This window comes from Bos mutus, chromosome 21 (assembly GCF_027580195.1).
Source record: "Bos mutus isolate GX-2022 chromosome 21, NWIPB_WYAK_1.1, whole genome shotgun sequence".
NCBI lineage: Eukaryota > Metazoa > Chordata > Mammalia > Artiodactyla > Bovidae > Bos > Bos mutus.
This window is the reverse complement of record NC_091637.1, coordinates 30264162-30277619: the sequence shown is the minus strand read 5'-3', so window position 1 is coordinate 30277619 and position 13458 is coordinate 30264162. Positions and strand designations below refer to the sequence as shown.

Sequence of the window (13458 nt, the reverse complement as noted above, 5' to 3'; positions counted from 1 at the left end):
GACTGAGCGACTAGTGCACAGAAGTCACTTCAGTCGTGGATTCAGGAATCGAACCTGCATCTCCTGCAGCTCCTGCATGGCAGGCAGGTGGCTCTTTACCACTGAGCTACCGGGGAAGCCCAACACACACACAGATTTATGTAATCAGGATACAGGAGATACTCATCACCCAAAATAGTTCCCACCTGCTACTCCTTTATGGTCATGTGTCCCTGCACCCCAACCCCCAGCAACCACTGAGCTCTTCTCCAGTACAGTTTAGTCTCTTCAAGAATCCCTTCGTCTGGAGAGTGACTTCTTTCATTCAGCATAATGCCTTTGAGATTCATCTAAGTTGGTGAAGGTACCAATAATTTGTTCTTTGCATCCATCATATGGATGTTGAAGCACATTTTAGGTTGTTATCAGTTTGGGGCAATTATCAACAGCGTTACTATAAACATTCACTTATAGGATTTTGTGTGATCAAAAGTTTTCCTTTCTCTAGATAAATACTCAGGAATGTGATTCGTGGGTTACATGGGGTTGTTGTTGTTCAGTCACTAAGTTGTGTCCGACTCTTTGCGACCTCAAGGACTGTAGTACATCAGGCTCCTCTGTCCTCCACTATCTCCCAGAGTTTGGGCAAATTCATGTCCAATGAGTCAGTGATGCCATCTAACCATTTCATCCTCTGCCACCCTCTTCTCCTTCTGCCTTCGATCTTTCCCAGCAACAGGGTCTGTTCCAATGAGTCGGCTATCTTATCTAACCATTTCATCCTCTGCCACCCGCTTCTCCTTCTGCCTTCAATCTTTCCCAGCAACAGGGTCTGTTCCAATGAGTTGGCTCTTTGAATTAGGTGGCCAGAATATTGGAGCTTCAGCTTCAGCATCAGTCCTTCCAATGACTATTCAGGGCTGATTTCCTTTAGGATTGAGTGGTTTGATCTCCTTGGAGTCCAAGGGACTCTCAAGAGTCTTCTCTAGCACCAGAGTTTGAAAGCATTAGTTCTTCAGTGCTCAGCCTTCTTTATAGTTCAACTTTCACATATGGGGAGAGTATGTTTAACTTTTACTTTGCCAATGCTAGTGATGTTTGACATCTTTTTATGAGTTTTTTGCCTTTTTTGGTCAAGTGTCTGTTTAACTCTTTTGCTCATTTTTAACACTGCATTTTAGTTTTCTTACTCCTGAGATCTTACAACTATTTAGGTATAATTTATGTATTGGGTATTCCTGGTGGCTCAGACAGTAAAGAATCTGCCTATAATGCAGGTGATCTGGGTTCAATCCCCGGGTCGGGGAGATCCCAAGGAGGAGGAAATGGCAACCCACTCTAGTATTCTTGCCTGGAGAATCCCATGAACAGAGGAGCCTGGCGGGCTACAGTCTAAGAGTTGGAGACGACTAAGTGACTAACACTTTTACTTTACATTTTATGTATCACAAAATCCACCCATTTTAAGTGTACAATTCAATGAGTTTAATAAGTTTATCACTATAACTCAGTTTTAGAACACTGGCATCACTCTAATAAGATCCCTCATACCCGTCCATTCCTGCTTTTGAGGTTTTTTTTGTTTTTTTTTTTAAATAAGGAAGATAATCTTTTTTTTTTTTTTTTTTAGTATTTATTGGGCTGTATCAAGTCTTAGTTGCAACACATGGGATCTTTCACTGCAGTGCACAGACTCTGACTGTGGAACCCCGCTTAGTTGCTCCCTGATGTGGAATCTTAGTTCCCTGACCAGGGATTGAACGGCGTCCCCGCATCTCAAGGTGGCTTTTTAACCACTGGACCACCAGAGAAGTCCCTCTTTTGAGTTTTGAGGCTATTTTAGATGTTCTGGATACAAGTCCTTTGTTGGATATGTGATTTGCAATATTTTTCAGATAAAGGGCTTCTTGCCAGGACAAGGAGGATGCTCTAAATGGGGGCCTCAAAGTAAGTCCCAATTCTTACAAACATTTTCTCAGTCTTGCAAAATGTTTCCTTTGGTTTGGTTTTAATGTGGGTAGGTGGACCATTGTAGAAATAATAAAGGTGACTCACCTGTCCTGTGCTAGAGCGACTGCAAGCAAGCCCGCAGCTACCCCACCGCACTGCCAGTGGGTGGTCAGACAGGCCAAGGGGCCCCAGGGCTGTCTCTTGATCACACAACCGTCCTGGAGCACTCAGGGTGCAGATGGGCCGGTGGGCAGTGGAGATTCTGCAGGGTTCCAGGGCAGGAAAGCACACTGCTCTCTATGCTGGCTCCATCTCCAAGCCTCGTTTTTGTTATTTCTTTCTCTTATTTTACTTTTTCATCAAGGGACATTGTAAACATACTCAATAGTAGAATAGGATAACAAACCCCCAGCTCAGGGCCAAAACTGTTTCAACGGACTCACACCCTCTCCCTCGTGGTAAACTATAAGGATTCTTTAAAAACACAATTACCATTATCACTCCTAAAATATTGAACAATTACTTAATAGTTTCAAAATTCTGAGCCCTCGTCTTGAAGGTACGTTAGAGTCTTCCAGGCAGACAGACGATCGTCCGTCTAGCCCGATGGTCCCCAACCCCGGGGATGGGGAAGACTCCCATTCACCCAGGAAGCCAGGGACAGAGATGCGGCCCCTATTCTTCCCCGCGGTCGGTCAAGACCTGCTCCGATTGGCCCGGCGCGCAGCCGTCTGTCCGTGGGCGGCACCGACCACAGAGCGAGGGGAGAGAGCGCTCAGCACAGCGCACTGGCGCCCGGGGGCCCACCTTCCAGGAGCGAGCGCACCTCTCTCGGGTTAGAGGCTCCGGAACCGCGCGGGGGCGGGCGGGGCGGCGCTAAGGTTGTGGGTGGGGCAGCCGGGGCTCAGCGCGCCGGGCCCCGGTCGGACTCCGAGCGGGGCGGCTGCGCTGCGCGCCTGGCCGCGCGAGTCTGTCTCCGCCACCGCCCCGCTGGCTCCGGATTGTTCGGCCCCGCTGCGCCCCGCCCGCCGCCGGCCGCCCGCCCCGTCCGCGCGGAGCCTCCGGCCCGCGGGCCGACCCGCTATGGGCGCCCACCCGCGCGGTGTTCGCTCCGCGAAGCTCTCGCCGCTCCCGGCTGCGCCGCTGCTGCTTCTGCTTCTGCTGCCAGGTACGGGCGCGGGGCAACGGAGACCCGGAGGACCGAGCCGGGACCCAGGGTCCGTAGGGGTTGCGGCCCGAGCGCAGCGCGGAGAGGCGGGGACAAGGGCGTCGTGGCCGGGGCCCTGCACCCTGTGTGGTCTGGCTCCGACCCGGCGGCGAGGTGGGTGGGTGCGTGCGTGTTTCCCCCTCGAATCCCCCATTCTTGAGAGTCTTCTGGGCGCGGCCCGGAGGCGCGGGGAGGGCCCGCACCGGGGGCCTTTCTTCCCCAGCCCGGGGTTACAGATTCGAGTCCCAGCCCTGCCTGTCGTCCTGCTTGGCGCACTGGCGCGCCCAGGCCGCGGGTTCCACTCTCCGCATCCCGCCCACCTCCTCGTTTTACGAATAGATGGGGAAGCTGAGGGCTAAAGGCTTGACCAAGGCCACCTGGGGGCGGAGGGGAGTCGTTTCGGGGCGCCAGCCTCTCCTCTTTGTCCTCGCCTCTCAGGCGCTGCTGGCGCCTCCCCGCCTTCCGCCAGGTTGCTTAGAGGAGCCTGTTAGGGAAATACCGGCCCAGACCCGACGACGCCAGAAAACTTTTTGAGTGTCCTGCGAGGGGTGGTAGATACGAGGGGGCGACGGATTTGGCAGGGCTGACGGCAGTCCCTGCAGCTGGGCTGGATGTCGGTTGGGAGACGACGTTGTGACCATGCACTCAGAACGCTGATCCTGCCTTCCGGGGCTGAGGCCCCCACTACACAGAGCGCCGTCCGCTCCACACGGAGCTCCTGACTGTGGCCCAGTCTTTATCTGCGGGGCGGAGTGGGGAGGGCAGTCAAAATCCCTGGAGAAGTTGAGCTGAACTTCACCAAGGATTCCCCTCATCCCCATCCCCAGATTTCTCCCAGAACTGTAAGCGAGAAGCAAAAGACAGCTAACTCAGAATGCCTGGGGTGTGGCCTATAAACAAAGGGGGTCGCCAGGGGTTTCAGAGAGAGAAGAGTCTTTGATCAAGATGTGAAGACATCATTAGCAGGGACCGTGGGTCACACTCTGAGATCATGGGAGCCATGTAGGCACCCGGCTTCTAAGACGTTTGGTGGCCAAACCCCTGCAAGGTCCTGGGTGGGAAGGAGGAGAGTCCCAGTCCTGGGCTGCAGTCTCCCTCTGACCCTGGGGTGCCCCTGCCTTGGGAGTGGACTGGTCATCTCTCCATTGTGGCTGTGCCCTGGCAGACTTCACTTGTATCACCCCTGCCCTGTAATAACAGAGATGATGGTTCTTGAGCTCTTACCACATGCCAGCACTGAGAGGTTAAGCCACTTGCCTCAGTTCACATCACTGCCAGGCAGTCTGTCAGGATTTGCACCAGATCTATCCAAATTCAGAGCCTGTGCTTGTAACCACTGTGCTTCTCACCGAATGTGTGTGATCTGATGGAATCCCTTCTGTCTTGGGCCTCAGTTTTCTCGTCTGTAAACTTGAAGGAGCGGGACTGGTCTGAAAGTCTGGAGTTCCAGAGAGTACCCCCAGCAGGTGGAGGGGAGGCTGTGGGTACGTGATGTTCCTGGGGAGGGGGAAAGTGATGACTACCCCAGGATCTGACGGGGCTACTTCCCTCAGTGGCCAGCACCTCCGACGCCGAGCATCGCCTGTTTGAGCGCCTGTTTGAAGATTACAACGAGATCATCCGGCCAGTGGCCAATGTGTCTGACCCGGTCATCATCCAGTTTGAGGTGTCCATGTCTCAGCTGGTGAAGGTGGTGAGTGTCAGAGCCACAAGCCGTGGCCGTGGGGGATGGAGCTTCTGGAAGAGCCTTTCCCAGAACCAGCCTTGTTTTTGTAATTCACCATCTACTTTAATCTCTCTTTCTAGGATGAAGTAAACCAGATCATGGAGACTAACCTGTGGCTCAAGCAAGTAAGTGACCAGACCCTGAGCACTGCTGCCCCCTGGTGGTGACTATTTTATTTGCTATCCCTGAACGAGAACAAAGGGCCTAGATGTGGACCTAGATGGGGTCCACTGACTAGCTGGTCTGTCTCTTCCTGGGCTTGGGGTCACATGCAGTGCCCTACACCCTCCTGGAAGGACTGCAGGGTCCAGCCCCTCAAGTCACAGACAATAGACTGAAGCCTGGAAAGAGAGAGAGACCCTGCCCCGCCCCACATGCTCACACAAAATGGCGCAGACCCAGGCCTAGAGCCCTGACCTCTGACTCTAGGGTGCTGCCTGAGACACCTCTTTCCCTTTCTCTTGCTAAAAACTCATGCTTAAGTCAGAATCATATGCCGTTGTAGTTGGGAGGGTGGGAGCTGGGGTTCTGGATTTTCTTGTTCAGATTGAGACCAAAGAAATCGGCTCCCACGTGTCCTCCCCAGGGAGCTCTGTGCAGACATGGACAGATAACCCACTGACCTAAGGCTGATTCTTCTACCAGTCCAGCCAACTGGCCGGTCAGCTGAGCAGCCTTCTGTGAGCGCTCTGTGGCACAGATGCCCCTTGACCACAGCCTACGGTCCTTTCTCTCCTTAGGCACTCAGGACTCAGCTCTCCCAGCCTCTGCACCCAGATACTTCTTGGGTCCTGGTGGGATTATGGTTCCTTCCCCAGAACCCTTCAGAGGCCAACCCTGCTCAACTTGGAGATAGAAAGGGGGTTCTATGTGTCATTAGCACTCTGTTATTAGGGCTTCATGGCATATCTGAGCCGTTTCAGGAATGTAAACAGCAGGAGCATAAGGCATGGACCTGGGCCTAGCGCTGGAAGTGACTGGAGAAAGCCCTAATGGTCCTAACTCATTGTTGGGGGCTGGGCTTGCCCCAACCATGGAGGCAGTGGCTCCCGGCAGCCAGCACCAGCCCAGTGCTATCCCCGTGACTAGCACCCACAGGAGGAACTGGGCCAGTGTGGTCTTCACGGAGATGGCTCTGTGATGTGTGGCAGAGGTGGGAGGTCACCAAGATGGGTGGTGTCAAGAGAAGTAAAACCACGCTGGTCCTTCTCCACCTCCTCCCCCCAGATCTGGAACGACTACAAGCTGAAGTGGAACCCGTCCGACTACGACGGGGCCGAGTTCATGCGCGTCCCTGCGCAGAAGATCTGGAAGCCAGACATTGTACTGTACAACAAGTAAGGTGCCGGGTGGCCCCGACCCTCTCGGGGCTGTCAGCCTGGACCGGGGTCCTTGGCCTTCTGTGCTTTACAGCCTAGGCGTCCTGAGACCTTTGCCAAGAGGGCTTCATTCATCTGATTCATTCCACAGGTGTTTATTGGGCATCTCCTATATGCCAGGTGTTACGTGGTGCCTGAGAGCCCTCTTCCCTTTCCTCATGCTAAAAACTCATCTTTAAGTCAGAATCATATGCCGTTGTTGTTGAGATAAGGTGGCACAAAACATTAATAACCACCACTCCTCTTGCCTCTAGGAGTTTGCCAGACATCAGGGAAGCCAGGCATGAGTTATAATATCAAAACATACAGTGAGAGAGAGGAAGGGCAAACAAGGAAATACATGGGAGTGGGCATTGGTCACCAAGGCAGGAGCTGAACCTCCCTGAAAGTCAGGTCCCACCAGGCCCTATGGTTAGGGCATGGGAAAGCTTCATTCTTCTACTCAACTAACTGATGCTCCCCTCCCAGCCTGATGCTGTACGTACGCCTTTGCCCACCAGTGGCAGGAAGCCCTGCTTCTTTCTCACTTTCAAAGGTTCTTTTCCAGCTGGTCTGAACCTGTACATCCTGGCACCTCCAAAACCAGCCTCTCTTTACATGCCAACCTGACACTTTGCGCATTTAACCTCTGTTCAGTTCAGTTCAGTCGCTCAGTCGTGTCTGACTCGTTGCGACCCCATGAATCACAGCACGCCAGGTCTCCCTGTCCATCACCTACTCCCAGAGTTCACTCAGACTCATGTCCGTCGAGTCAGTGATGCCATCCAGCCATCTCAGACACACAGAATTTTAATGGATATTTTACAGTATGTACTAGTTTATTCTCTGGGTATTGCAAAACTTCATGTTTGCACCTGTGCTTATCTCTGGAGTTATAGTGTCTTGAAAAAAGCAGTGAGCATTTTTCAGCAAAACACTTGATATAGAATTAGTCGAATCTGATTTTAAAGTGTTCTGTGTTTAGGTTTGTCTGCCAGATTAGTACAAATTAATATGTTTTACTATTAGTATTGGGACTAGAGGAGCTGAATCCCACTTTCTAGTCATGGGCTAAAAGAACTCAAAGAAGGAGTCCTTTACCCATTCCAAAGATGCTCCATGTTTTATTTATTGCTTTCCCAAGAAAAGACAGCATTCATGTTTCTTTCATGCAACTTGTAAATTGGCACTTAAAGAACTGGGACAGGGGATAAATTAACTGGTTTGCAGAATGTGAGGCATCCTACGAATCTCCTGGTCCAGAGGCTCTTAGGGAGCTGGGCAGGGTGGTGAGAATTTTTCCTGAGATAGAATTAAAGTGGGCACAGCTTTTAATCTTATGATTTGAAAGTCATAGCTGTTTTCTTGCTGGCAGTCTTGGGTGAACAGCTGGGGTGCTTTCGGGATGTATGCTTTTAACAGTAATGAGAGATGTAGTGAAATGTTTCAAATCAGATGTGGAGAGGAACAAATATCAAAAGGAATTTCCTTGGAATCCGAAGCTGAAAATAACATTTAGAGAAAATCATCCAGCTCCTCTCTCCTAACTAAAACTTCAGTTTCTCTAAACCTCAGGTGAAAGTTTCATCTCAACACACTAGAAACACCTTTTACCTTCTTATGCCAGTTTCGTCTATGGTTTTTTGTTTTCTGAAGTTCGTTCTCTAGTAGAATCCTCAGAAATTGTTCACGGACACCATATACCCTAAGTTCTCACACGTTCAGAACTCACAGTACCCTTTTTAGGTAATATTTTTGTCATTTTGCTGATATAAAATCCTTGGTTCACATTTTCCTTCCATGAAAATCTTAAAAATGCTGACTCATGTTCTAGTATGAAGTATTGCTGTCAAAAATGATTGCCAATCTAATTTTCTTTTTCTTGTATAATCTGGTGACTTTGGGGGGAGAAAAGGGACTCTGTTAATAAGTGTGCCTGGACCACAGAAATAAACCAGGGCTGTCCTGAAACATTAGGATGCATAGTCAGCTGGGATGCATACCCAGCTTTTTCTTGAGTAACCCAAAGATATTTTTCATTTATCTTTAAAATCTAGTTGTTTCACTCTGTATCATATACATAATAAGACTTCTTTTATTCCAGTAAATTTTTTGTGAATTAGAGTTTTTAAGATTGTTCTGTTCTATTGCTTTATCTCTCCAGGAACTCCTTTTTCACATAAATTACAACTTCTTTACCTATATTCTCTGTTATTTTTTCTCAAATTCTTTTATCTCTTTTTATCTCTTTTTGATTTACATTTTTCTCCTTTCTTTTTTTGTTTCAATCACTACACTGTCCATGGTGTCTGCTTGTTGTTATGTTTTAGTCTTTATTTCTGAAATGATTTTTAAAATTTCTTTTTTCCTATTCTTTCCTGCGTTTCATCTGTTCTTTATTGAACTCCTGTCGCTTACCCAGATTCTTACCTTTTCTGTCTCTAATTTATGCTGCTCTTTCAAAGTCTCTAAAGGTTGCTTTTATAGGTTAATTTGTAATGTCAGGTTATCCGTTTCATCTGTTCTGTGGCTGTATTTTTGTGTGCTTGCATGTTATTCAATTACTTTTCATATTTTTCTTACAGTATGTTAATAAGGGGTCCAATCTATCCGTCTTTGCTGTCTTTGTTTACAGCCTTTGTGGGTAAGAGCGCAACTCTGTGTCACCCGCTTGGGAGTTCCCTCCTCCAGTAGTCCCCTTGAAGCATTAAAATGCTCTGTGTAGGGACTTCCTGGTGGTCCAGTGGCTGAGACTCTGCATTCCCAATGCAGGGGGCCTGAGTTCGATCCCTGGTCAGGGAACTAGATCCCACACGCCACAATCATGAGTTCACATGCAGCCCATGCAGGAACCACTGGTGGCGGTGTTTGACCCCACACTCTCATATCTGAGCTTCATAGGGTTCCACGTAACCTAGTTCTGCTGGTGATGTGGGCAGTGAGTCCTCAAGTGTGTGTCCAAAAGGCCAGACTCAAGTTCCGAGCGTTCAAGGCTCTGCCACAAACTCTGTGGGACCCTGAGCAAGCAGTCCTGCTCTCTGACCTTCCGTTTCCTTTTCAAGGAAATGAGGGGCTTAGACCGGAGCAGGGATCATCAAGATTTTCTCTGAAAGACCAGGTAGTATTTTAGGCTTTGGAGGCCTTACAGCCTCTGTCATGGCGATACAGCCCTGTCCTTGTCGCTTAATATTTGCAGACAATAGGCCACAAATGTGTATGGGTGTGTGCAGCAATAAAAATTTATTTACAGAAATAGGGGCCAAGCCAGTGGGCCATAGCTTGCCAACTCTTGGACTAGTGCCTGGGCTCTGAAGGTCCATTTTGTTGATCCAGGATGCCTTAAGGAAAGTTGTTCTGGAGGCTTCTGCCTTCCCAGGGGTCCTTTCAGCCCTCCATGGAGTGTAGGCCAGCCTCCCAGAGCTCCTCCCTGCCCCACGTGGTCAAGTCCACTTGGGATTGCATGGGTCCCTACCCCCCCACTTCTCATACCCCTCCTCCTTTCTTCCTGGGGTCAGGAATCATCTTCTGGGGAATCGAGGGCCCAGTATGATAAAGTGGGGCTGAGAACATATAAACGCAGGGCACCTTTGGGACAGTCCAGCTGGAGTAAAGGGCTTAATGGATTTGACATCAAGTTCCACATGTAATGACTGTCCTGCTCAACAGAACATGGGAGGGTGGGAGGGCCAGAGACCAGCAAGGAGACAGGCCCCAGACACTTCCCTTCTGTCTTCACACAATGGTATCCCATAACAACCAGACAGAATATCTCTAAATGTTTAGGTTTGTCTTTTTTTTTCCCCCCAGCTTTTTGGGCAAATTGGTATGGTAGTTGTTGCCTTTAGAAGGACATGCACGCCTTCAAATGCACAACTCTAAGAAACCAGTCAAAGGCTGGTTGACCCAGGGAAACATCAAGAGCCTTCACTGGGCAAAGCCATTGTTTTGCGGACTGGCTGGCTTCACTCTCAGATGCGAGACTGGACAGGGTATTGAGTTGGTCGACAGCAAATCTTCCACTGCACAAGCCAGCTGATAAATGCCAGCAAGCCAACTCTAAGAATAATATATATCTCTGCCTAGAGAGGAAGTCAGGGTGGATGTAGCTAAGGGAGAAGGAGCGTGGGGGAGAAATGGGGAAGGATAGGGACACAGAAGGCAAAGGAACCTGCTGTGCTGGGTTTAAAAGACAAGGAATCAGAAAATGTGATTATTCTTTCTAGAACAGTGCAGGGAAGAATGGGGGAGTGTGGTGAACCGGAGAACCAGAATCCAGAGACAGGGGCTGGTAATAGACCCATCTAACAGGGCTCAGTTTAATGGGAGTGGGTGCCCACAGTGGACTCCACAGCCCTTGGAGGTCCAGGGTGTGCTCTGCATGCATGGGTGTACACATATTGCACACCCAATTGAGGACAGAAGGAGGCGGCATTACAAGGACTAAACTATAGGGACCTGAACACCTGCCTCCAAACGGCCACGTTCATTAATTTCTTTTATTAATTAAAGGAGAAAACTCCCTCGCATTTGGGAGTATCTCAGTAAATATCAGGGCTTCCCAGGTGGCTCAGTGGGTAAAGAATCCACCTGTGATGCACGAGATGTGGGTTGGATCCCTGGGTCGGGAAGATCTCCAAGAGGAGGGAATGGCAACCCACTCCAGTATTCTTGCCCGGAGAATTCCATGGACAGAAGAGCCTGGCGGGCTACAGTGCACAGGGTTGCAGAGTCGAACACAACTGAAGCGACTGAGCATGCACACACTCGATAAGTTTCAAGTAGGGAGTTGTATGGTGTGGAATGAACCAGTGACATGGCCTGGGTTGGGGAGAATGATGATGAGTGTGTCAGACTGTCTGTGGGTGGGGGGTCCTGGGCCTCAGTATCCCCATTGGTAAATGGAATGGTGGCCTGGGAGACTTTTTATAGCCCTTTGAACACTTACATTCTGTAGTTTTACAAGTCGCCACTTGCTGTTTACCAGCTGGCAGTGTGAGAGGCTGGACTAGATGACCACATGTGTGCCACACACCTCCCGTTTGTTTTCACAGTGCTGTTGGGGATTTCCAAGTGGACGACAAGACCAAAGCTTTACTCAAGTACACGGGGGAAGTGACTTGGATCCCCCCAGCCATCTTTAAGAGCTCATGCAAAATTGACGTGACCTACTTCCCGTTTGATTACCAGAACTGCACCATGAAGTTCGGTTCCTGGTCCTACGACAAGGCAAAAATCGACCTGGTCCTGATCGGCTCCTCCATGAACCTCAAGGACTACTGGGAGAGCGGCGAGTGGGCCATCATCAAAGCCCCTGGCTACAAGCACGACATCAAGTACAACTGCTGCGAGGAGATCTACCCGGACATCACCTACTCGCTCTACATCCGGCGCCTGCCCCTGTTCTACACCATCAACCTCATCATCCCCTGCCTGCTCATCTCCTTCCTGACTGTGCTCGTCTTCTACCTGCCTTCCGACTGCGGTGAGAAGGTGACCCTCTGCATCTCAGTGCTCCTCTCCTTGACCGTGTTTCTCCTGGTGATCACCGAGACCATCCCGTCCACCTCACTGGTGATTCCCCTGATCGGCGAGTACCTGCTCTTCACCATGATCTTTGTAACCTTGTCCATCGTCATCACCGTCTTCGTGCTCAACGTGCACTACAGGACCCCGACCACCCACACGATGCCCGCATGGGTGAAGACCATATTCTTGAACTTGCTTCCCAGGGTCATGTTCATGACCAGGCCAGCAAGCAATGAGGGCAACACTCAGAGGCCAAGACCCTTCTATAGCGCTGAGCTCTCAAACCTGAATTGCTTCAGCCGCATAGAGTCCAAGGTCTGCAAGGAAGGCTACCCCTGCCAGGACGGGCTGTGCGGCTACTGCCACCATCGCAGGGCAAAAATCTCCAATTTCAGTGCCAACCTCACGAGAAGCTCCAGTTCTGAATCTGTTGACGCTGTGCTGTCCCTCTCTGCTCTGTCACCGGAAATCAAAGAAGCTATCCAAAGTGTCAAGTATATTGCTGAAAATATGAAAGCACAAAATGAAGCCAAAGAGGTAAGGCTGTGTCTGTTATTACATTAGCATTCACTCATTCAACAAACATTTATTGGTTCTTTGTGGACAAGGCTTAGGGTGGGGTTAAGGAATTAGACTTAACTCACTGGCATCAGTGAGCTGTTTTCAGACCTGCTCTTCCATGTACCAGTTACATATCCCTGGATGTGTTGCCTCACCTGTGTGAGCCTGTCTTGTCTTCTGTAAAATGGGATGATAAAGGTTGTATGTAGTGCCTTGCATTTAGCTCCTGGGCTGCCAGCCGTTTAGGCCATAGGAACTCCTAATACCAAGAGAGAATGGATTAGGAGGTAGGCTGGAAGAGGGAGTGAGACCAGATGACCTCCAATTAGTATTGATTAGCTGAGCTGACGTTTTAAACTTGACTGATTGTGTCCCCCCATCCCCCTGTAGGTGTAATTTACATAAGGTACACGTGTCTTAAGTGTGCATACAGTTCAGTGAATTATTACATTATGTGTACACTCGTGGAACCATGATCTACATAAAGACATAGAACATTTCAAGTGCCCAGAAAGCTCCCTCGTGCCCCTTGCAGTCAGTACCCCACTCCCTCCCTCCTTAGTAGCTGCTGAGCCTGGCCTCTTTTCCATTAATTTTACCTATTCTTTAGAAAATGTTTTAAAACTTATTGGCTGCACTAGCTTTTAGTTGTGGCATACAGGATCTAGTTCCCTGACCAAGGATTGAACCTGGGCCCCCTGCATTGGGAGAGTGGACTCTTAGTCACTGGACTACCAGGCAAGTCCCTGATTTTACCTACTCTTGAACTTCATGTAAGTAGCATTGCATAACCTCTTTCATATTTGACTTATTTCTTTCAACAAAATGTACAAAACGTCTGAGGTTCATCCTTTGGGCTTGTTACTGCTGTGTAGTATTCTGCAATAAGACAACACCGCCTTCTGTTTATTAATTCCATCTACAATTGTTGGGTGTTTCCAGGTTGGGGCTATTGTGAATAAAGCGGCTGTAAATGTTCTTATACATATCTTTGGTGAATACATACGTTCGTTTCTCCTGGATACACACCTAAGGACGGCACTGCTGGCTCACTGCAGAGATGTATTTTCCACTTAAGTGGATACTGTCAGGTTTCCAAAATGTTTAAGCCGACTGACACACCCACTGGCGACGTTTGCAAGTCCCCAGCT

At 49.5% G+C, this 13458-nt stretch overlaps 1 protein-coding gene across 1 annotated transcript in view; it reads left to right on the top strand.

The window, feature by feature from the left end:
* Window positions 1-2707: 2707 nt before the first annotated feature.
* Window positions 2708-13458, top strand: part of CHRNA3 (cholinergic receptor nicotinic alpha 3 subunit) — a 19293-nt gene continuing 8542 nt past the window's right edge. The window contains exons 1-5 of the mRNA XM_014478579.2: window positions 2708-3097; window positions 4690-4829; window positions 4943-4987; window positions 6090-6199; window positions 11272-12283. Coding sequence (XP_014334065.2) covers window positions 3013-3097; window positions 4690-4829; window positions 4943-4987; window positions 6090-6199; window positions 11272-12283 — 1392 coding nt within the window. The 5' untranslated portion in view covers window positions 2708-3012. The remainder of the gene's footprint in view (window positions 3098-4689; window positions 4830-4942; window positions 4988-6089; window positions 6200-11271; window positions 12284-13458) is intronic.